Consider the following 25,305-nt stretch of genomic DNA (forward strand, 5'->3'; position numbering starts at 1 on the left):
ATATTTGTCCTAAATGGCCGATAAAAAAGTACATTCCGGCAAGTCCTCGGTCTCTGACCGATTTTTCATTTGTCTGTCTGTTTGTCTGTCTGTCTGTCTGTTTGCAGCACTGCGTCTACACCGTTGCACGTAGAATCGCCAAACTTTGCACACATATTGGTCTTGCCCTGGAATAGACTGTGCCCAATTGATGACGTCATCGGTGACGTGGTTCGGCCGCCATCTTGGAAAAACCGAAAAACATTGCACCTCTATATCTCCGAAAGTACTGAACAGAAAAAATTGAGACATGGCTCATTGTAAAGAACTCTCCATGGGGAATAAAATATGTAAATGATGACGTCATCAGTCACGTGGTTCGGTCGCCATCTTGGAAAAACCGAAAAACGTTGCACCTCTATATCTCCGAAAGTACTGAACAGAAAAAATTGAGACATGGCTCATTGTAAAGAACTCTCCATGGGGAATAAAATATGTTAATGATGACGTCATATGTCACGTGGTTCGGCCGCCATCTTGGAAAAACCGAAAAAACTAGCACCTGTATGTGTCCAAAAGTGCTGAATAGAAAAAATTGAGACATGGCTCATTGTAAAGAATGCTCCATGGGGAATAAAATATGTTAATGATGACGTCATCGGTCACGTGGTTCAGCCGCCATCTTGGAAAAAACAAAAAACCTTGCACCTCGATATCTCCAAAAGTGCTGTATGGAAAAAATTGAGACATGGCTCATTGTAAAGAACTCTCCATGGGGAATAAAATATGTTAATGATGACGTCATCGGTCACGTGATTCGGCCGCCATCTTGGAAAAACCGAATAAACTAGCACCTCCATATCTCCGAAAGTGCTGAATAGAAAAAATTGAGACATGGCTCATTGTAAAGAACTCTCCATGGGGAATAAAATATGTTAATGATGACGTCATCGGTCACGTGGTTCGGTCGCCGTCTTGGAAAAACCGAAAAACTTTGCACCTCCACATCTCCAAAAGTCCTGAATAGAAAAAATTGAGACATGGCTCATTGTAAAGAACTCTCCATGGGGAATAAAATATGTTAATGATGACCTCATCGGTCACGTGGTTCGGCCGCCATATTTATCCTAAATGGTCGATAAAAAAGTACATTCCGGCAAGTCCTCGGTCTCTGACCGATTTTTCATCTGTCTGTCTGTCTGTTTGCAGCACTGCGTCTACACCGTTGCACGGAGAATCGCCAAACTTTGCACACATATTGGTCTTGCCCTGGAATAGACTGTGCCCAATTGATGACGTCATCGGTGACGTGGTTCTGCCGCCATCTTGGAAAAACCGAAAAACTTTGCACCTCTATATCTCCGAAAGTACTGTACAGATAAAATTGAGACATGGCTCATTGTAAAGAACTCTCCATGGGGAATAAAATATGTTAATGATGACGTCATATGTCACGTGGTTCGGCCGCCATCTTGGAAAAACCGAAAAAACTAGCACCTGTATGTGTCCAAAAGTGCTGAATAGAAAAAATTGAGACATGGCTCATTGTAAAGAACTCTCCATGGGGAATAAAATATGTTAATGATGACGTCATATGTCACGTGGTTCGGCCGCCATCTTGGAAAAACCGAAAAAACTAGCACCTGTATGTGTCCAAAAGTGCTGAATAGAAAAAATTGAGACATGGCTCATTGTAAAGAATGCTCCATGGGGAATAAAATATGTTAATGATGACGTCATCGGTCACGTGGTTCAGCCGCCATCTTGGAAAAAACAAAAAACCTTGCACCTCGATATCTCCAAAAGTGCTGTATGGAAAAAATTGAGACATGGCTCATTGTAAAGAACTCTCCATGGGGAATAAAATATGTTAATGATGACGTCATCGGTCACGTGATTCGGCCGCCATCTTGGAAAAACCGAATAAACTAGCACCTCCATATCTCCGAAAGTGCTGAATAGAAAAAATTGAGACATGGCTCATTGTAAAGAACTCTCCATGGGGAATAAAATATGTTAATGATGACGTCATCGGTCACGTGGTTCGGTCGCCGTCTTGGAAAAACCGAAAAACTTTGCACCTCCACATCTCCAAAAGTCCTGAATAGAAAAAATTGAGACATGGCTCATTGTAAAGAACTCTCCATGGGGAATAAAATATGTTAATGATGACCTCATCGGTCACGTGGTTCGGCCGCCATATTTATCCTAAATGGTCGATAAAAAAGTACATTCCGGCAAGTCCTCGGTCTCTGACCGATTTTTCATCTGTCTGTCTGTCTGTTTGCAGCACTGCGTCTACACCGTTGCACGGAGAATCGCCAAACTTTGCACACATATTGGTCTTGCCCTGGAATAGACTGTGCCCAATTGATGACGTCATCGGTGACGTGGTTCTGCCGCCATCTTGGAAAAACCGAAAAACTTTGCACCTCTATATCTCCGAAAGTACTGTACAGATAAAATTGAGACATGGCTCATTGTAAAGAACTCTCCATGGGGAATAAAATATGTTAATGATGACGTCATATGTCACGTGGTCGGCCGCCATCTTGGAAAAACGGCAAAAATTTGCACCACTATATCTCCAAAAGTGCTGAACAGAAAAAATTGAGACATGGCTCATTGTAAAGAACTCTCCATGGGGAATAAAATATGTTAATGATGACGTCATCAGGCACGTGGTCGGCCGCCATCTTGGAAAAAACGAAAAACTTAGCACCTCCATATCTCCAAAAGTGCTGAACAGAAAAAATTGAGACATGACTCATTGTAAAGAACTCCCCATGGGGAATAAAATATGTTAATGATGATGTCATCAGTCACGTGGTCGGCTGCCATCTTGGAAAAACGGCAAAACTTTGCACCACTAAATCTCCAAAAGTGCTGAACAGAAAAAATTGAGACATGGCTCAATGTAAAGAACTCTCCATGGGGAATAAAATATGTTAATGATGATGTCATATGTCACGTGGTCGGCCGCCATCTTGGAAAAACGGCAAAACTTTGCACCTCCATATCTCCAAAAGTGCTGAACAGAAAAAATTGAGACATGGCTCATTGTAAAGAACTCTCCATGGGGAATAAAATATGTTAATGATGACGTCATATGTCACGTGGTCGGCCGCCATCTTGGAAAAACGGCAAAAATTTGCACCACTATATCTCCAAAAGTGCTGAACAGAAAAAATTGAGACATGGCTCATTGTAAAGAACTCTCCATGGGGAATAAAATATGTTAATGATGACGTCATCAGTCACGTGGTCGGCCGCCATCTTGGAAAAACCGAAAAACTTAGCACCTCCATATCTCCGAAAGTGCTGAATAGAAAAAATTGAGACATGGCTCATTGTAAAGAACTCTCCATGGGGAATAAAATATGTTAATGATTATGTCATCGGTCACGTGGTTCGGCCGCCATCTTGGAAAAACCGAAAAACTCTGCACCTCCACATCTCCAAAAGTCCTGAATAGAAAAAATTGAGGTATGGCTCATTGTAAAGAACTCTCAATGGGGAATAAAATATGTTAATGATGACGTCATCGGTCACGTGGTTCGGCCGCCATATTTGTCCTAAATGGCCGATAAAAAAGTACATTCCGGCAAGTCCTCGGTCTCTGACCGATTTTTCATTTGTCTGTTTGTCTGTTTGTCTGTCTGTCTGTCTGTTTGCAGCACTGCGTCTACACCGTTGCACGTAGAATCGCCAAACTTTACACACATATTGGTCTTGCCCTGGAATAGACTGTGCCCAATTGATGACGTAATCGGTGACGTGGTTCGGCCGCCATCTTGGAAAAACCAAAAAACGTTGCACCTCTATATCTCCGAAAGTACTGAACAGAAAAAATTGAGATATGGCTCATTGTAAAGAACTCTCCATGTGGAATAAAATATGTAAATGATGACGTCATCAGTCACGTGGTTCGGTCGCCATCTTGGAAAAACGGCAAAACGTTGCGCCACGATATCTCCAAAAGTGCTGAACAGAAAAAATTGAGACATGGCTCATTGTAAAGAACTCTCCATGGGGAATAAAATATGTTAATGATGACGTCATATGTCACGTGGTCGGCCGCCATCTTGGAAAAACGGCAAAACTTTGCACCACTATATCGCCAAAAGTGCTGAACAGAAAAAATTGAGACATGGCTCATTGTAAAGAACTCCACATGGGGAATAAAATATGTTAATGATGACGTCATCAGTCACGTGGTCGGCCGCCATCTTGGAAAAACGGCAAAACTTTGCACTACGAAATCTCCAAAAGTGCTGAACAGAAAAAATTGAGACATGGCTCATTGTAAAAAACTCTCCATGGGGAATAAAATATGTTAATGATGTCATATGTCACGTGGTCGGCCGCCATCTTGGAAAAACGGCAAAACTTTGCACCACTATATCTCCAAAATTGCTGAACAGAAAAAATTGAGACATGGCTCATTGTAAAGACCTCTCCATGGGGAATAAAATATGTTAATGATGACGTCATCGGTCACGTGGTTCAGTCGCCATATTTGTCCTAAATGGCCGATAAAAAAGTAAATTCCGGCAAGTCCTCGGTCTCTGACCGATTTTTCATCTGTCTGTCTGTCTGTTTGTCTGTCTGTCTGTTTGCAGCACTACGTCTGCAACGTTGCACGTAGAATCGCCAAACTTTGCACACATATTGGTCTTGCACCGGAATAGACTGTGCCCAATTGATGACGTCATCGGTCACGTGGTTCGGCCGCCATCTTGGAAAAACCGAAAAATTTTGCACCTCTAGTTCTCCGAAAGTACTGAACAGAAAAAATTGAGACATGGCTCATTGTAAAGAACTCTTCATGGGGAATAAAATATGTTAATGATGACGTCATCAGTCACGTGGTTCGGCCGCCATCTTGGAAAAACGGCAAAAATTTGCACCTCCATATCTCTGAAAGTACAGAATAGAAAAAATTGAGACATGACTCATTGTAAAGAACTCTCCATGGGGAATAAAATATGTTAATGATGACGTCATAGGTCACGTGGTTCGGCCGCCATCTTGGAAAAACCGAAAAACGTAGCACCTCCATATCTCCAAAAGTGCTGAATAGAAATAATTGAGACATGGCTCATTGTAAAGAACTCTCCATGGGGAATAAAATATGTTAATGATGACGTCATCGGTCACGTGGTTCGGCCGCCATATTTGTCCTAAATGGCCGATAAAAAAGTAAATTCCGGCAAGTCCTCGGTCTCTGACCGATTTTTCATCTGTCTGTCTGTCTGTCTGTTTGCAGCACTACGTCGACACCGTTGCACGTAGAATGGCCAAACTTTGCACACGTCTTTGTCTTGCCCTGGAATAGACTGTGCCCAATTGATGACGTCATCGGCCACGTGGTTCGGCCGCCATCTTGGAAAAATCGAAAAACTTTGCACCTCCATATCTCCGAAAGTGCTGAATAGAAAAAATTGAGACATGGCTCATTGTAAAGAACTCCATGGGGAATAAAATATGTTAATGATGACGTCATAGGTCACGTGGTTCGGCCGCCATCTTGGAAAAACCGAAAAACTTTGCACCTCCATATCTCCGAAAGTGCTGAATTGAAAAAATTGACATGGCTCATTGTAAAGAACTCTCCATTGGGGAATAAAATATGTTAATGATGACGTCATCGGTCACATGGTTCCGCCGCCCTCTTGGAAAAACCGAAAGACTTTGCACCTCCATATCTCCGAAAGTGCTGAATAGAAAAAATTGAGACATGGCTCATTGCAAAGAATGTTGTGTAACAAAGAATTGCAAAGAATCCATATTCCATGGGGAATAAAATATGTTAATGATGACGTCATCAGTCACGTGGTTTGGCCGCCATCTTGGAAAAACCGAAAAACTTTGCACCTCCATATCTCCAAAAGTGCTGAATAGAAAAAATTGAGACATAGCTCATTGTAAAGAACTCTCCATGGGGAATAAAATATGTTAATGATGACGTCATCGGTCACATGGTTCGGCCGCCATCTTGGAAGAACCGAAAAACTTAGCACCTCCATATCTCCGAAAGTGCTGAATATAAAAAATTGAGACATGGCTCATTGAAAAGAACTCTCCATGGGGAATAAAATATGTTAACGATGACGTCATCGGTCACGTGTTTCGGCCGCCGTTTTTGTCCTAAATGGCCGATAAAAAAGTAAAGTCCGGCAAGTCCTCGGTCTCTGACCGATGTTTCATCTGTCTGTCTGTTTGTCTGTCTGTCTGTCTGTTTGCAGCACTACGTCTACACCGTTGCACGTAGAATCGCCAAACGTTGCATACGTATTTGTCTTGCCCTGGAATAGACTGTGCCCAATTGAAGACGTCATCGGTCACGTGGTTCGGCCGCCATCTTGCAAAAACCGAAAATTTTTGCACCTCTATATCTCCGAAAGTGCTGAACAGAAAAAATTGAGACATGGCTCATTGTAAAGAACTCTCCATGGGGAATAACATATGTTAATGATGACGTCATAGGTCACGTGGTTCGGCCGCCATCTTGGAAAAGCCCCAAAAAAATGCACCTCTATATCTCCGAAAGTGCTGAACAGAAAAAATGGAGACATGGCTCATTGTAAAGAACTCTCCATGTGGAATAAAATATGTTGATGATGATGTCATAGATGCCTCCATTATGACGTCATAATTCGATAAGTACAAAACCTCATCCAATCAGGATGAAATTTCTTGAGCATCATCTCGAGATAAATTGGTGGAGGAAAAAATTGAGACGTCATCAGTCATGTGGTTCATATTTCATTCAACACAAAAGCCTTAAAAACCACTGAAAACACGTCCTGGCGAGGGTCTGCAATGGCTGATTGCTCTTTCTAGTTTAAATTGAAATAGTTTACCGGAACAATAGCCCCAAGTTTCCTTCCCAAGCTCATGGGATGTTAGTCTTCAGTGCAATTTCGGGGGTTACTGTATACTCATTATGTTGGTCATAACGGTGTAGTTCGTACCTGCTTCTATAGCTTTTTTTCCCCCTTCACGTTCACAAACTTGTTTCTATTTACACACTACTACTCAGCATCCAGCACAAACAGGGTTCCTCAAGGCAAATTTGGTGTTGTTGGTTGGTTTATGTGCCTCTGTTTGAGACCAGGAAGTATAATCTTTGGAGGAAGTTACGTCACGTAATTATGACGTCAAATAGTGGCGCTACAGAGTGTTGATGATGGCGGAGGCGATATCACCGCTGAGGCGGTTTTATTGTCATCAATGTACCCGAGAGGTCTTACCCAGCCTTCCTGTACGTGCTTCCCTTGCTTGTCATCATCGCCCTCTCCCTCCTCTCCCACCTCATGCTCCACCTCGTTCGCGTCATTTGAGAAAGGGCTTCGTCCTGGGTTTCACTTTCAGTCCATTGTCTCTCATCTCGTGGTGTAATAACATCTTGCTCCAACTGTAGTGTTGTTGTCTTATATTGAAATCCCTGGATATTCGTTTTTGGTGTAAAGATCGTTTGATTCGTTTGGCAAAGATGAAAATATTGTTATTCCCGTCGTTTTCTTGTCCTTTTGCCTTAGTTAAGTCACTTGGTGGTTTTACTTTTACACTCACGTTGATTTAAAACCTACTCCACGTGTTTCGATGCCCCCACCCCTGCCCGCATGCAATGTGAATACTGTGGAAAGGTAAATTGGTACTGGGTTATGTAGTCAGTTTTAATTGATGCAAAACCTGCACAAACAGACCTTAATCTCACTTTGAACGGGATATCCTCACTCTCACTGAGAGTCTCAGCAGGTGTGACTGTGCCTACATAGTGGTGGTGTGGCTTTGCCTGCATGGTGGTGGTGTGACTGTGCCTTGTATGGTGGTGGTGTGGCTGTGCCTACATGGTGGTGGTGTGGCTGTGCCTACATGGTGGTGGTGTGGCTGTGCCTACATGGTGGTGGTGTGGCTGTGCCTACATGGTGGTGGTGTGGCTGTGCCTACATGGTGGTGGTGTGGCTGTGCCTACATGGTGGTGGTGTGGCTGTGCCTACATGCCATGGTGGTGGTGTGGCTGTGCCTGCATGGTGGTGGTGTGGCTGTGCGTACATGGTGGTGGTGTGACTGTGCCTTGTATGGTGGTGTTGTGGCTGTGCCTACATGGTGGTGGCGTGGCTGTGCCTACATGGTGGTGGCGTGGCTGTGCCTACATGGTGGTGGTGTGGCTGTGCCTACATGGTGGTGGTGTGGCTGTGCCTACATGGTGGTGGTGTGGCTGTGCCTACATGGTGGTGGTGTGGCTGTGCCTACATGGTGGTGGTGTGGCTGTGCCTACATGGTGGTGGTGTGGCTGTGCCTACATGGTGGTGGTGTGGCTGTGCCTACATGGTGGTGGTGTGGCTGTGCCTACATGGTGGTGGTGTGGCTGTGCCTACATGGTGGTGGTGTGACTGTGCCTGCATGGTGGTGGTGTGACTGTGCCTGCATGGTGGTGGTGTGGCTGTGTCTGCATGGTGGTGGTGTGGCTGTGTCTGCATGGTGGTGGTGTGGCTGTGCCTCGATGATGTTTGTGGTGGTGCTGTAGCTATACCTGTGCCTGGTGGTGGTGGTAGTAGTGTTGTAGCTGTACCTGTCCCTCAAAGGTGAGATGGTGTTATGGCTGTACATGTACCTCGAGGGTGCGAAGGTGTTATAGCTGTACATGTGCCTCGAGGGTCTGGAGGTGCTGTGGTTGTACAGGTACCTATTCTGACTTGGCACCTTATGACGGTGATTGCCCATCCAGAGTTGTGAGACGTCCATTTCCCTGATGCTCTTATTTGTAACCACCAGTGTATCTGCTCGTGTGGCCTTTTCAGCTGCTCTTTACTTTGTCTGTTGATCCGCAATTAAGGGTGTTGTTTGGCCTTGAAGTATCATGATTAACCTAATTTGTCTATTCCTTTTTTGATGGTATAATTGGGGTTGGGTGTTCTCTTTGCAGGAATATACATGTCCTCACTGCGATTCGGGTTTTGTTGAAGAGCTGCCTGCAGTGGAAAGGTATCGTATCCCCGAAGCTTTAAAAAAAATTATTATCTTGTTACCCCCCACGCGTGCGAAGCGAAAAGCGGCGTTAAGCGATCGAATGCGTACGTACGTGTCTAAATTAAAAAAAAAAAATCATTTTCTCAGCAACCCTTGGTCCGATTGACATGAAATTTTCACCATTGTTTGCATCTACTGATGTAGGATTTTTTTTATTAGTGATAATTATGATGTAGGTCTTGTGGTAAGGGCGCCATCTTGGAAATAAACCGAAAAACTTTGGACCTCTATCTCCGAAACCGCTACATGGAAAAAAATTGAAATTTGGCTCATTGTAAAGGACTCCACATGGGGAATGTGTTAACAATGACGTCATTGGTGCCTTCATTATGATTTCATAATTCGACAACTACAACACTTAGTCAGATAAGTTTGAAATTTATTGAGCGCGATCTACACAATAATTATATTGGAGAATGTTGATTTATGACATCAGTCACCTAGTCTGGCAGCCATATTGGATCAAAGAAAAAAAGAAAAAAACAACCTCAAATGGAAGAGTTGGATGCACCAAATTGACTTGGGTAAGTATTCCATGAATACCATTCATTAATTGACATATGTGGGGAAATTACATGCCCAGACTTAAAAAAGAAATCGCGCTACATAATTTTTAAACAGCCCCATATGCACGTTAAATGCATGTTTCACATTCTGCTCATTACTGCATTTTTAAGGCCTATTCACTCACGTTTAATGGCAAAGTCCAGTACCTCGAATGACCATGTACAGGTTTTTATGAACAAAAGGTTTACCACAGAGAGATCAACACAGACTATAAAACTGAGGTAACAGATATAAAATTAGATGGTATTCGTAGAATACTTACCCTGCGCAGTCAACTTGGTCTGAGCTTACTCTTCTATTTTTAAAGGTGTTTTTTATTTATTTGATCCAATATGGCTGCCAGACTACATGAGCGATGACGTCATAAATTTATATTCTCTGATGTAATTGTGTAGCTCACACTCAATAAATTTCAATCTGATCAGACTAAGTGTCCCTGTCAAATTATGACGTCGTAATGAAGGCACCGATGGCATCATCATTAACATGTTATTCTCCATGGGGAGTACTTCACAATGAGCCTTGTTTCTATTTTTTCCATGGAGCGTTTTCGGAGATATAGAGGTCCAAAGTTATTCGTTTTTCCAAGATGGTGCCTCCACCACGACCTATGATGTCATATCGATGAAATTTATACATGAGTAGACTCATATGATGGTGAAAATTTTGTGTCAACCAGACTAACTGTTGTCAAGAAAATTAATTTAAACAACTAGTGAGGTACCCGTGCTACACACTGGTGGGAGGCCAGAAGCAAACGGACAATGCAGAAATGGCGAATGCTAAAGCATGAAATCAATAAATTCCACATTCCTGTAGCACCTTCAGTCGCACATCAGACATGGACAGCAAGTTCGTGGAGGATTTCCATGAAAAATGTACCCGTTCACAAACAAACGGGTACGTTTGTTCCATACCCATCAATGGCGAATCTGCATTTGGCGACCTGCGGATTTCACGTTTAGAACGTGGACACCATCATGGCATTCCGTCATTCACTTGAACTCGATATCTCTTTTTTCATTCCAAACAGCATAACATTAATATAAAAAATATACTTTTAACAACATTCGTGACATAAACAAATATTTAAATCCTGATGTGAAGTTCCGTACGGTTGGGTGAACACAATTACGAATTCAAAATCGTAATTTTATTCACTCAATTCCAATCGTCAATTGATACTTTAACAAAATGATTAACACGATTAACGTTTAACGATTTAACATTAGGATTGAATGACGGTTGTATTGAGATATGATCAAACCCACGCATTGTCATCTGTCCACTTCCGGATTTGCGGCAGGTTCGTAATTCTCTTCAAAATCTAAGCAGTATTTGTAGAATTTCAATAAAAGCCACATCACTGTTCATATCGGTAAATATTATTCCATCGTTTTTGGAAAAATTGGAAAATTGGGAAAAACAATATTGCCTATTTTACTCCAGGAGGTCCCAGGATTACCCACCCAAAATATCGTTGCGATTGTTTCAGCCGTTTTTTGCGGTACCTGGGACAATAACGTTATGCGGCAGTCCAAACCTGAAAATGCTGGAGACCAAAGCTGAAATTGGAAAAACAATATAGCCTATTTTACTCCAGGGGGTCCCAGTACTCACCCAAAATATCGTTGCGATCGTTTCAGCCGTTTTTGCGGTACCTGGGAACGGACGGATAGACAGACGGACATTTGGCGAATTATAGCAAGATATGGCGCATGTACCACATGATCTATGATGTCGTAATTGTCACTAAAAATTATACACTAGACGCATACTATGATGAAAATGTTATGTCATTCAGACAAACGGTTGCCAAGAAAATGGATATTATAAATGCAGATGTGCGTGCGTACGTACGTGACCGATCGCTTAACCCCGCTATTCGCTTCACAAGTGCAGGTTAATAAATCCCCTGTTCAGAATCGCAATGAATCTTGTCTTATTCTTATTCTAATCTTATATAATCTAATCTTATTCATTCACATGGGAACACGGACAGACACGGCTATCTAATCTTATTCATTCACATGGGAACACGGACACACACGGCTCTATCTAATCTTATTCATTCACATGGGAACACGGACGCACACGGCTCTATCTAATCTTATTCATTCACATGGGAACACGGACAGACACGGCTATCTAATCTCATTCATTCACATGGGAACACAGACAGACACGGCTCTATCTAATCTTATTCATTCACATCGGAACTTGGGACACACAGGCTCTATCTAATCTTAGTCATTCACATGGGAACTTGGGACACCCACGCTCTGTCTAATCTTAGTCGTTCACATGTGAACTTGGGACACCCACGCTCTATCTAATCTTAGTCATTCACATGGGAACTTGGGACACGCTCCATCTAATCTTATTCATTCACATAGTCAGGCAGCTTAGCAGCATATTTATCGAAAATGGGAAACGGCTTGACAAAAGCGCCATTTTTATTTTGGTGGTCCATTAGACCATATACAATATATTTAGGACCGGAGGCAAGAAATATACAGTGTTCTTCACCTTTTTATTGGACAAAAACAAAGGACAAAAAACAATTGTGTATATATTTTCAGCAAGGAGGCTAACTTTTATTTCATTACATGCAGTGTTATTTGTAAAACTTATGCATGCCTGCATAATAAATCTTACGCTTCCATGTAATAATAATTAGTAATACTAGGGCATTGCCCGTACGTGGGTGCCCGTTCCTTGCCAAAAAAAAAAAAAACGCTACCCGTACGCTCTACCCCGCCCGTACGCCCGTACGCCCGTAAACAAAAAAAACAACGCTCTTCGCTTCCGCCCTTCGCTCTGACTGAATTGGGAGAAATAATGCGCATATGAAATCGAGAAATTATTATTTTCTCCGGAAGAAATCGAATTACGAACCGTACCGTAATGGCGGTCAGCTCGTAACGCGCTCACCTCCGCTCGTTCTCACATCGGCCACGCCTACGCAACAAAGCGTTCTGTGATTGGCTGCCGGAAGTGAAGTCTTCACTGTCCGGAAGTTCGCAAATCGTCGCAGTTACGATGAATCGTTTTAATTTAATCGCAGTTTGAATTCGTTTTAAAACATAGTTTAACGGCAACATAGTTTTCCAACGTGAAATAAATGAATACGCTGTCAAATGTGCCGTCCGAGGTAGAGTCTGATCGCCACGTTCGGCACACGTGATAGCTCGCTGCTCTCTGATTGGTTGAAGCGTTTTTTGGACATAGCTCGGTAAGTACTTGTCCGATTAATTTAAAACCTTGAAAAGGCACATCCTCGGGTCCCCAGCAATATACCTGGCAAGTTTAAAGTATATCGGACCCGTGGTTGTCGAGAAACAGCGGTCACAGACAAACAAACACACAGACACACAGACACACAGAGATTGCTGGAATTATAGATAGATAATACCGAGTGTTTATACAAATGTGTTATACTTGTGACTCGCGCACCTCTCATATATCGAACATGTACGCAACTACAAGGATGTAATGACAATATAGCTTTAGAACAGACAACATGTTGTTCAAGGTAATTTGTCCCGCAATTTATGTATTTACGATTTTAGTCGAACTCCAATAGCTGATGATTTATTTGCATAAATGTATTGCTCGATATTATGCTGCGTGAGTCGTATTTGCGCAAAAGTCAAACACTGTATATGTCTTGCCTCCGGTCCTAATTCTATTGCATATGGTCCAATGAACCACTAAAATAAAAATGGTACTTTTGTAAAGTCGTTCCCCCAAAAATTGCTAAGCTGCCTAACTAACATGGGAACTCGGGCAGACACAGCTCAAATATTGTGAAATTGTGAAAATTGCAAAAGCCTCAAATATTGTTAGATTGTCGTCATCCTGCGTTTAACATGTTTAGGTACGTCCTGCATTTACGTACAGGTATAGTTTAGATTTGATTATTCGATTTGAGTTGCACTTCATTCTAATCGGAATTGAAAAACAATATCGAGCGGCAGGTGTGTGGAGATAACGAGCAAGTCTTGTCAACACTTTCATGTGTCGAGTCGACTAATCTCGTCATTGTAAGAGAAATTCATTATTTAATAGAATGCATGCATGCCCCTTTTCCAAACATCAATAGGAAGTGAAAATTACTCTCTTTGTCACACGTATCCTCAAACTCTTGGATAATGCATTTTTCATTTTGATACAATGTATTCCATCATGGCTTCTCAAATGTTGCATGTATGGAAACGCTTTATGGTGGATCATGCCGATCAGTCATATATATATATATACTGTATATATATTTTCCATTGCTTTGAGAAATATTGCTTTATATTATAATTGTCTTTGCTCCTTCTGTGTTCTTCTTACGGGTTCCTGTTTTGGTAGAATAATGTTTCTGTTAGAACCGCCACAAAATTGAAAATCCTTCCAAACAGGAAACTTACTGTTTTTAAGAATGTTGTAAAGGACACAAACAGTTTGCATGATAGTCTACTTGCCAAGCCTATAGAGCCCTCTTGTGAACCCGGAAATGTTGAGTACCCCAACGTTTTAAGTTAGAAATGTACAGTATGGGTCCCCAGCACTTAGAAACTGCCGGATGCTAACTTGCATATGTTGGGCAATTAGCAAAATTAGCATTAATAGCATTAACCCTATCAAACATAGGCCTGGGACACTGAAATTTCTGTTTCGCTCTATTGCTCCGTTTGAATGCTTCGTGTGAGCAAACTATTTGAAGGATCTGTATGAAATTTGGACATAATACACTGAGACGGATATGCTTTCCGTGAGTGTTCTTATAAAAAATTCCTGCGATCAAAAGTTCATGTGAAAAAAGGGATGTAAAAGCCGTGGATTTTTTTTCACCCAACATTTTTTTGCACGGTTAGTGCCCCTACTCTCATGTTGAGCTACAGTTTCAATGTTGGTGTCAGCTGCCAAATATACTTCTGAGGACCCAGATAAGTTCCTGCGTGCAGTCGGCCTGGAGAGGCACATCGGCCCTATCCACAGTTGGGGTGATAATTTTGATCTTGTGGTCTTCACACCCAATGGTCGCCGCACGACTCGTGCCATGGCCACTCAGTTTGTGCAGAATCCAGCAGGTCTCCTGTTCCCCAGAGGAGCCACACCTGGTGGTAAGGTCATGTCGCTGAAACTACCCCGTCTGACGAAGCTTGAAGCCGGGAAACTTAGTATAGCTCATAAGAGCAGTTTTGTCATTGAACATTACACAGGCCCCAAGAAGATGACTCCACCAGCTCTGAAAGAAGTCCCAAGAACTGATGCTTTCCAAGATGCCATCAAACAGAGTGTTTCAAGAGCACAGAAGAAGGATGCTGCTTGGCTCTCGCAGCTCCACTCTTCCCCTCTTCCCCTGGACTGGGCAGCCTACAATGTTGTGCAAGATCGCAATGGTGATGACAGTGCTCCAAAGCTGAAGACGATAAGTGTCTTTGGACCACTGCTTGACTCGCCCCCTGCCCACCTGATACAGTGCTCAGTACCATTGCCTACTTAGACACATCACTGAGGCAGCTTGGCATGAGCCACAGTCATATCACGTTTGACATGCAGCTGTACGTGATCGCTTGCCTGATCAAGTGGAGTGATCTGCAGCGATGGTCATCAGTGGTTCTCAGACCTGGGATGATGCACACTCTCATGTCATTCATCGGCTCAATCGGACAACTGATGAATTCAACAGGTGTGGAGGAGCTAGTCGGTGCATCATTTGGAGGCCTGAAATCCATCTTCAACGGGAAGGCCTGGCCCAAGGCTATGCGAGCCTTCCGTATGGTTGTCTGCTCTTCTTCATGACTTCTTAGAGGAGGGAGAAAAGACTCACGAGCAGATAACGGCATTCCTGGAGAAAGCCAGAGAGCACCCCACAGGCCGGCTATGGGTGGATTGTTTCATCACCCCTACCCTAATAGCTCACAGGTTCTGGCGAGCAGAAAGAGGGTGACTGGATGCTGCAACAACACTGCCTTGAAGAGATGCTGCCCTATTTCTTTGCTGCCGGTCATCACCACTACACAAGATGGATCACATGGCATCTGCGCGACATGCAGTACCTTCCTGCTACTGCCAAGGATGACCTTTACGCTGGAAGCCATGTGTGCCGCCACTCTGATGGTGCAGCTGCAGTGAGTGGAGACATGTTTGGGGAGCAGACATGCATCAAGCAAGGGAAGGGAGTAGGAGGCATGAAGGGCATCTCCACCAACCCTGAGCAGGTCGCCGTGTGGATCCAATCTTTCGGCATCTGCTCCTATCTCTCCAAGTCATTGGATGAGATTTACGACGATGCTGAAGCACCGGATAAGACTGAAGCCCAACAGACACAAAGAAGAGGGTAAAGGACGGCGGGAATTGGACGCGGAGGACCGGGCTAAAATCCTGAGTGCTACAGGAAAACTCCCATCCATTCACCATAGAGACCACGACCCTCCACCATATCATAAATGGCCAGGTGGCAGATGAAAAGGTGAATGTGCAAGATGCATTGAAGATCGGACAGGACATGAGCACACTGTTCTCTTCATCACTTCCTGAGAGATTTCATGCGCCCATCTCAAATAAGGTGGTGACAATGACATTCACCAAAAAAAGAGTGAAGGTCAATGCGAAGATCATATGTGACCTTGAGGCGTTGTTTGCTCGGCTGCTGGTGGTGGGGAGCAAGAGAAGAATGGAGCTCTCTGCCCTCTTTGACTACGAGCTCGGCCCGGTCCCTGCATCCATCATCGATGAGTATGGATGCCTCAGGAAGGGTAACAAGTCTGTGATCGTCCAGCGTCTTGGAATCCTTGCCCCCAATCCCCACCCACCACATGTTGTACTCGTTGATGCATCGCAGCTCATCTACCACGTGGTGTGGCCATCGTCAGGCACTGTGGCTGACCTCGCAGCCAGCATGGGGCGCCGGCTTAATCGCTACATCACCGAAACATTTGTCATCTTTGACCGGTATGAGCAAGTCTCTGCCAAAGACCACGAGAGGCAGAGAAGAGCTGGGGAGAGCTCAACAGAGTACCGACTCTCACTGACAACCCCTCTACCTAGCCGCGACAAAGTGATGAAGAACAAGACAAACAAACGGAGACTGGGTGAGCTCCTGTGCACACACAGCATAGGCGATCACATCAAGATGGTCAGCAAAGCAGACAGTATTGTCACTCATGACGAGGCTGACATCTCCATCTCATACATGTTGGATGCAGCCAGTCGTGGAGCTGAAACTGTCCGCATTCTCAGCGACGACACTGATGCTTTCGTACTCATGGTCTATTGGTGCTGGAAGGTGGGTATCACATGTAACCTGCAGATGGAGAGATGGGATGGCACTATTCTCAACATCAATTCGACAGTAGAGAATCTCGGTGAGCAGTGTAGCTCCATCCTGGCTATGCATGCTCTCTCCGGATGTGACACCACCTCCTATCCCGCGGGGAAAGGGAAGATGTCCGCACTCAAGGCCATGAGAGTAGTACCTGGTGACCTGCTTCACTTCATCGGAGAGGAGGGAGCTACTGATTTACAGATAACAGAGGCAGTGAGTGGTTTCTTCCTGGCTCTGTACAACGAGAGGGAGTCGGCATCTCTGAACGTCGCCAGATATGACATCTACCGAAAGCGCAAAACCCCCCCAGCACTGAAGACACTGCCTCCTACAGAGCGCAACGCTCTCCTCCATGGACGGCGTGCCCATCTACAGGTGCTGCTTTGGAAAGCAGCAGACTGCCCTGACCCACCAGCTGTGGACATAACAGAGTTTGGATGGAATAAGAAGGAAGGCGAGAAGGGAGAGGAAGTCATCATGCCCATCCTGGATGCAAGCCCCATTGCTCCTCCTGCCATGTTGGAAATGATCAGCTGTAGCTGCAAAGCTGGGTTAAAGCCCTGTTTAACAGCAAAGTGCAGCTGCGTAGCTGCAGGCCTGGCCTGTACCAGCTACTGCTTCTGCAAAGGCTCTGATAGTACATGTTGCAACACACTCACACACTCACAGCAAGAAGAGCAATATGACAAGAATGTAGAGTCAGGAGAAGAAGATGAAGACGATGAGGATGAGTTTTATGATGAAGATATGCTTTATAACAGTGCAGAGTAGTAGAAGTGCAAGACGCTCTTTCTTGATGGAAGTTTTATGTTGTGTAACTAGTGCACATATTTTTCAGCTCTGATAATTTTGGGTATACTTGTGTTTTAATTTTGAGGATATTATTTACCCATAGTCATATTATTCTAGTTTGGTATGGTACTTGCCTTTGTTACCTCTAATACCTGTGAATAAAAGTGGAGCAATAGAGCGAAACAGAAATTTCAGTGTCCCAGGCCTATGTTTGATAGGGTTAATGCTATTAATGCTAATTTTGCTAATTGCCCAACATATGCAAGTTAGCATCCGGCAGTTTCTAAGTGCTGGGGACCCATACTGGACATTTCTAACTTAAAACTTTGGGGTACTCAACATTTCCGGGTTCACATTGCTGGCAAGTAGACTATGAAGAACTAATGTAATGAAGTGTTAGATGGGGTAATGTAATAGACACTGAGTAAAACGGCAGCAAACCCAGAATTGATTTATTCATACTCTTTTAAACCTTTATTCAAATTAAATTATATACTTGAACACTGTACAACACAAATCGCCTTCATAATACTTCTAAGAACCATGATATATGTGTGTGTGTATATATATATATATATATATATATATAGCGCGAGTGGGCGTGGCATGTGAAGAGGCCATCGATGTACGATTCCGATTGATGCTGTTCTATGGTGATCAATGAAGCCTCCATGTCGTCCTATTACAGTGTGGAAGACTGTGTCGGTGGCGCTAAACTTCTGGAATTTTTTTTTTTTTTACAATCTTTAAAATCATTATTAAATTTAAATTGAGGTCTATACTTGGGGTATTGCTATATTTGTGCTTGTCCCATCATTACAAGCTTATCAATGAAGTCTTGATTTTATTCCAGCACTAAAACAATTTTGGGCATTCTCTCTGCAGGTGTGTTTGTTCTATCAACCTTTATTATTGATATTGTAATTTATTTTTCTTCTTCAGTGAACAGACACCACAACAGGAAGACCAAAATTCTGATCGGTTTGATGGCTTTGAGCAAGTGAGTAGAAAATCGTTTTTATTATCTGTCTTGTTTCATTAGTGCAGCATTTTGAGAGCTTGCTGAGATGGAGGAGCATTTTTGGTTGAACATTTTAATGCAAAAGCACCAGATGGATATTTGTTCCAAGGATGAAGTGCGAGAGCCCATGTCTCTAAAGCTTGATTTTTTTAGTCACCTACCGAATCGCCTCGCTGCATCACAAGTAATCGAGCAGTACAATCTGCAAACTTATCTTCATTGGCTGTGTTCCTTCCCTTCTCCGTGAACATGTTAGCGTCAGGTACAGCTGGCAGTTGCGTGTTCTCTGCAATGTCATGGAGTTGTGACACGTTTCACCTGGATAATGAAAATGAAGTCCAGAGCATTCTCCCTCACTGAGACGTGGCTTATTTTTGAACCTAGGTACACCAGAATTGATCAGGCTGTATTACCAGTACACATGGTTATTCTCAAACGGCATTTATCCATTTTCGAAGGTGTAAATGAGATTCTTGACGATTGCTCCATTGGGAGTGTGCTCTCCGTTGAGCCCTCTTGTGGTGAATGTCCTGAGGCAGTACCTGCATGGGGCAACTAGAACGGCGCTAGGTAGACAGCATAACGCCGCCAGACCAAACGGTTTACGTTTTATACCCCACTGATGGGCCGGATCCGGATCTTCACCAAAATCGAACCAATTCGTCCGTGTCACACACCCAACCTGTTTCATCTGAACCTGTCCATACCTTTTTGAGTTATCCTGCTCAGACAGACAAGGGTGAAGACATAACCTTCATTCACCTGCGGTGGGAGAATTAATAATACCACCCTCTGAGTGTAAATCCAACTGGCTGTCTGCATTTGTTTTGGACTTTTATAGATCACATGGTTTTAAAAGATTAGCCCATTGTAATATATCTGACTACCGAAAACTGTACGGATCTCCATCTAGGTTCATGTGGTATATTTACCCACACCAATGAAGGTGTACAGCGGCTGTTTGTCTTTTTCTGTCAGCAGGACATCTCAAGTTATGCACAGATTCGGATGAAAGTTGGTGGACAGGTTGGGTGTATGACAAGGACGAACTGATTAGATTTTGTTGAACATCTGGATACTATAGTAATGCCTCCGGCCACGAAGTCACCAAAGGCATTATGTTTTCAGGTCGTCTGTCCGTCCGTCCATGATAGGTTTTCGTTACCATGATAACTTGAGAACGGCTGAAGGGATCTAATTCAAACTTGGTACATGTATTATAATGATGTAATAATGTATGCCGAGGCATGTCGTGATGTCAGAGTATTGTTTTAGTTCAAGTGATTCTTCACCATTGAGAGGGTGAAAAACGATATAATAATGTAATATTTCAAAACGTTTAAAGATACAAACAACTTGGTGGACAGGTTGAATGTGTGACAAGAATGAGCCGATTTGATTTTGGTTCAGATCTGGCCCCATCTGGATTTTGGTTCAGAAGGTACGGATGCAGACCTGACCCATCAGTGGGCCAGAAAATGTAAAATGTTTAGCCTGGCAGAGGTATGCTCTCTACCGAATGCCATTCCAGTTATCTCTATTTCATGCCAAGGTTGACATAGTGGAGAGGTGTGTGTACTCACCTCTGAGCTGTCTACGCTGGAATATAATCGCGACCCAGTTGTAAACTGTCATCCTGGTGTTTCACAGGCAGGGTGATTCATCAATGTGTGCGCCGTCCCTTCAATTAACATTGCACGGGCATCCCTTCTGCTATTATTAGTTTGCAGACGTTGAAGATCTCGCGGCATCTTTAGCGAAGAGTCGGTGAGCTATTGCCAGCACACTGAACAAATTCCGAATCCCTGCCCTAACCTTAGTCGAACGTCATATCTGACCAGCTGGTTCGTGAAAGACTTGGGCCAAGCTTCCTCTGGCCAACCCCATAAGAACGTGGGAATAATTTTGGTCATTGAAGAAGAATAAAGGGCAAAATGGAGAAGATTGTCATGGGGCCCGCAAGGCTAACCCCCGCTCTCGTGGGGAAAATGGCCTTAAAATGCATGTTGTTGTGTATTAAAGAAGAATAAAGTGACGTTGTGTCCCAAGCTCACTTTGGCAAAATATACAGGGTACGTTTGTGGTACCGACGCTAGATCATGACCCACTTTTGCTTTTGGTATTTCGCTCCTTCACAGCTCCTGCGCCATATCCTTCAGGATCAGAGACAGGGTGGAGGAGGGTTACGTATTGTCGTGCCATCACCAAACTCTTCAACACCTTGGTCTGTGAGGACCAGCGAAATTGGCAGTGCAACCAATGCGTCGCCGAATCACAGTGGAACTTCAGCCCCCTCCGAGGCTGGTTCAAGTGAAGGCAATGGAATGTCTGAGCCTCGGCCTCGGCATGCGCTGTCTTCCACGTACACACGGGAAAACCCAAATCAGGCCCGTGCTTTGCGGACACCATCAGTAGAAGGGTAAGTTTTGTGATGAAGACTTTCCAGTTTTGACTATAATGGTCTCGAATACTTATTTATTTTGTGGGTATTTAGATAGGGGTTGTGGTGGTAGGAATCATTGAGTGCCTCACCATGTTGTATTTGTGTTTACTGACTTTTAATTATTCTGTGTTCTCTTTTAGGATAATCCAACAGCTGCTTGGAAGCTTTGTTGTCCAACCATTTGCAGGAATCCCATGGCAAGGTTTTTGTGTGTGTGTGTGTGTGTGTGTGTGTGTGTGTGTGTGTGTGTGTGTGTGTGTGTGTGTGTGTGTGTGTGTGTGTGTGTGTGTGTGTGTGTGTGTGTGTGTGTGTGTGTGTGTGTGTGTGTGTGTGTGTTGTAAACTAGTTTGGTGCAAAGCCATTGCTGCTTGTATTATTTTGTGTGTTTGTGTTTTTCTTTTTTTTAGGGGTGTTTTGCATTCCCATCCTGGGGACTATGCTTGGGGAGTAAATGGATTTGATCAGATAATCACACAGGTACTTTTACCTTGATCTTTCTTTAACCTGTATAATTTTCCCAGGTTTTCAAAGAAAGGACGAAGCGGCCACAGTTTTGGCAATTAGCATGAATTAGAAATCTCGTGGTCCATTAACATGTGCCATAATATTGTAACGCATGTATTTTCCAGTTGCTTGGTCTCGACAACTCTGGTCCACCTCCAGCCGATTGTGAAAAAATTGATGCCCTTCCGACCATTTCCATCAGCAAGGAACAAGCTGGTAAGGATTTCTTTCATTTTCAACAATTTCTGATTCGCGTCCACATTGTTATTTTTGTTTTGTTTATTGTTGCTTATTATTCCATTGCTCATGTTGCACACAACTCAAGTGTACTGCTGATGTGTTCCTGCAGAAATTGGCCTCGAGTGTTCCGTGTGTAGGGAAGACTTTGTGGAGGGTGAAAAGGTACGCCAGCTTCCCTGCAAGCACTGCTACCATGAAAACTGCATAATCCCATGGTTGAAGATGGTGAGGATTTTTTGTATTATTTATTATCCTTTTTCTCAAATGAGGCATTTACTTAACTTTATCGTATTTTTAATTTTTGTCTTTAAACTAGCCTGGTAAATGCAAGAAAAATGCCCTGAAATATATTTTTTTTTTCTTCCAACAATCAAGGCTTGTGGAAAAGCAAAGTTTTGATGGTGGGGATTAGCTGCCATTTTGGTCATGGGAAGGAGGGTTGGTAACCTCCAATATGGTTGGGTTAGGTAGGGTTAATGGGGTATAAAGGATAGTGCTAAGGGATGGGGGATGGCGTATGGTAGCACACCACCTGCATGAAACTGGGATTGAACAGCCTTGGGAAGGCTGTTCCACCAATGGAAGAAAACTAGTTTCATCCCCGTGTTAATGCATTTCTGAAAACAGGCTATCCAGGTCTTGCACAATACGTGACTTTCAAAATGACGTATGAATGCTAACCGAGACATTTTGCATATGCGCTGTGTGTGCTTACATCTACTGGGTTTTGGCTCGACGGGCACTTTTAACCTCCAGTAGCGAGCACCAAATCTGCAATTCAAATCGTGTTTTGAACAGAATTTTCTGCATTTGGACGAAAGAGTGGCAATTTCAAGGTGGTTAACCATAATTGTTCTGTTCCAAAATGCAAATCAGATTCACGTACATAGAGGAAATCAGAGAAATATCCGTGGACGCTTAAACTTTTACTAATAGATGCAAAAATTGAGTATAATTAATCTTGTGGCCCCGGAACTAAACAAATTTATTTATAACGGCTTTCACAGCTTCCATAGCTCCCCACACCTCCCGACATGATTAATCGTAAATATCGTAGTTTTAAACCTACCCTGTACCTTCACAAGCTCCAGATATGTCCTTCCCATCGTTCAGATGCAGTCCATTCACTGGTAGTGATCTGTCAGTAGGGGGGGGGGGTTTGTGTAGTACTTGGCCTTGTACCCGTCCACATGGTTGGGAGTTTGCAGTACGAGCAGCCGCCTGTTTGGTGAGCTGAGAAGGTTTTCCAAACCTTTCGTTGTGAAGAGGCAAAGCCCTTTCTCTCAGGTACTTTTCCAAGTATTTCTTTTATCCAAGTATTATTATTCTCAGGTACTTCTCATTTCAGAAGCTTGTTGAGCCATTGTAAGTAATAATGCGTATCTAGCATGGACAATATATTTTATGATAAAAAGTCTTTTATTGAGCATCTTGGAAAGTAAAGCCATGGTTTTGAAATTTGATTGCATGTTTGACACCATGTTTGTTCCTTGTTGTTTTCTTTGTGCATTTCCAGCATGACACCTGTCCAGTTTGTCGAAAGAGTCTCAATGGGGAAAACACAGCTACCAACAATCATGCGTTTCCTGTGCCGTTTGGTTCGACACAGCCCCCAGATCCCAACGTACCAGGTCCAAGTCGTAACGCCTGATTCTTCAGCATTGATGACCCTCTGTAGCTGAACTCTTGAGTGTACTGCTTCTGGAACTTTTCTCGGCTTTGCGTTTGAAACTGGAGTCTTTCAAAGCACATACTGTGTACCAGGCCTCTGCCTGTTTAATGTATATATGTATATGTCTAACCTAGGATACAATGCGATTAGTCAAGCCAAACGTAATGTCCCAAGTTTTTGAAAGATGTCAAATGATAAAAATTCCACGTCAAAGTTCTTTTTTTTAATGATATGGATATGCTGGCAATAATTCAGCATTGTTGGCAAGCCTGGAAACCCATTTTTGTGTTTTACAGCTCCTCAACCTGTACAAAGCTTGTTGGGGTGTGCCAGAAAGTAAAAAGACTCTGAAACTGACAATGGTGGGGAAACGCTGGGCAAATTGTAAACACAATACAGGTCTGCATCTGAAAAATAAAATTATGCATAAACAAATTGAGAATTTGACTTTTATGAACGAGTGTTTTTTTTTGTGTTTTTTTTCTGAACCAAAACGTTTATGCAGAGGATATTTTTAGTTCAGGAAGACATTTGGTACTGCAAGACACTTGACTGCAATCCTGAAAGTTTGGGGGCAGGAATAACCCAGTAATAGTCAGTCACCTTTATGGAATCGGTCGATGCAAATTTTTTTGTGAACTGTATTTTGCAGTTTACTCACTACGTGTATGTGCAGCTCTGCTGCTCATTGTCATTGTGATGAACGAGTCGAGAATGTGAGGGTTTGAGATTATTGCGGTAAAAGTTTTTAATTAGTGAATTGTAATAATTGCATTTGGTGAAATATTTTGAATGATGCTTATTTCCAGCATGAAGGCCCAGTGAAGAAGGGTAATATTATTTTGGGTAGCATGGCACTACAAATTTTGACAGTTGTGTTGGATGACCAATTCTTCATTAAAAGAGTATTTTCAATTCTTGTTGTGATTATTTTATTTATTTTCATCTTGATTAGATTCAAACTGACAAGGGATTTGACTTTGAGTGATTGGTGATCCTTTATGCACCAATCTCATTGTAATAGTCACCTGAATGGGATGTAAGAAGTTCAAATCTTTCAGCAGCCCTGTATACACACTTTTCTAAAAGTTTGAGGTGACCATCGATTTTAAAAAATGATAAAGCTCCATTTATGTGTAAAATCAAAGATAAGTTTGACATCCTACTTAGGTTGTTGGTCGTGATGTGGAGACGCAGCGGAGTACAAAAAAAAAAGGACGACTGGTAAGGTGGAGGCCCAGACGCATTGATTGAAACTTGTCTATACTCCTCGGATGCACAAGGGAGAAGACACAGGATCATGAATGTGGCACAGGAGCACTCGTTCAGAAAGGAGGATAACATTAGCCTTAAAGGAGGGGACAGAATTAGGAGTTTTTATTGTTTTTACATACATACACAAATATCACACACACACCCTATTATGGCACATACATTGCCATTATCCAGAGCTTTATTGGTTATTAGGATATTTGTCAAACACTTTTGTGGACAGAAAGGCGAAAATGCATCGATTAAGGTGAATATGAAAACCAATTCAAACCATGTTCCCCATGGCAAGTTTCACATCGATCTATTAATCGGTTAAGGTGAATTATATTTACGAGTCAGGAAACCTCACTGGAGAGCCTGCACACAAGCTGCTTCAGGATATCCTCCTGAACCTGCACTCTTTTGCTACTGCAGTGTGGCCCAAGCCATGCCCACTCTCCTTGTGGCAGGAGTGA

The 25,305-nt window shown here is 43.0% G+C and overlaps 1 protein-coding gene across 1 annotated transcript; it reads left to right on the top strand.

Annotated features, from left to right (window-relative positions):
* The first annotated feature begins 7,113 nt into the window (after positions 1-7,113).
* Positions 7,114-24,493, top strand: LOC137431530 (E3 ubiquitin-protein ligase RNF126-A). Its single transcript, XM_068122942.2, has 9 exons — positions 7,114-7,246; positions 8,915-8,973; positions 18,641-18,698; positions 20,858-21,138; positions 21,303-21,359; positions 21,570-21,639; positions 21,792-21,882; positions 22,016-22,131; positions 23,423-24,493. Exons 1-9 carry the CDS (start codon positions 7,169-7,171, stop codon positions 23,555-23,557), a joined length of 945 nt encoding a protein of 314 aa, XP_067979043.1. The 5' UTR covers positions 7,114-7,168; the 3' UTR covers positions 23,558-24,493.
* The last annotated feature ends 812 nt before the right edge of the window (positions 24,494-25,305 follow it).

Source organism: Myxine glutinosa, chromosome 7 (assembly GCF_964187855.1).
Source record: "Myxine glutinosa chromosome 7, kmMyxGlut1.1, whole genome shotgun sequence".
Lineage (NCBI taxonomy): Eukaryota > Metazoa > Chordata > Myxini > Myxiniformes > Myxinidae > Myxine > Myxine glutinosa.

Excerpts from the sequence above, each read along its gene's own strand:
- LOC137431530 (XM_068122942.2), top strand. The coding sequence starts at position 7,169 with ATGATGGCGGAGGCGATATCACCGCTGAGGCGGTTTTATTGTCATCAA. Across the intron at positions 7,247-8,914 it reads AGGTCTTACCCAGCCTTCCT|GAATATACATGTCCTCACTG; the intron begins GTACGTGCTTCC and ends TTCTCTTTGCAG. Across the intron at positions 8,974-18,640 it reads GAGCTGCCTGCAGTGGAAAG|TGAACAGACACCACAACAGG; the intron begins GTATCGTATCCC and ends TTTCTTCTTCAG.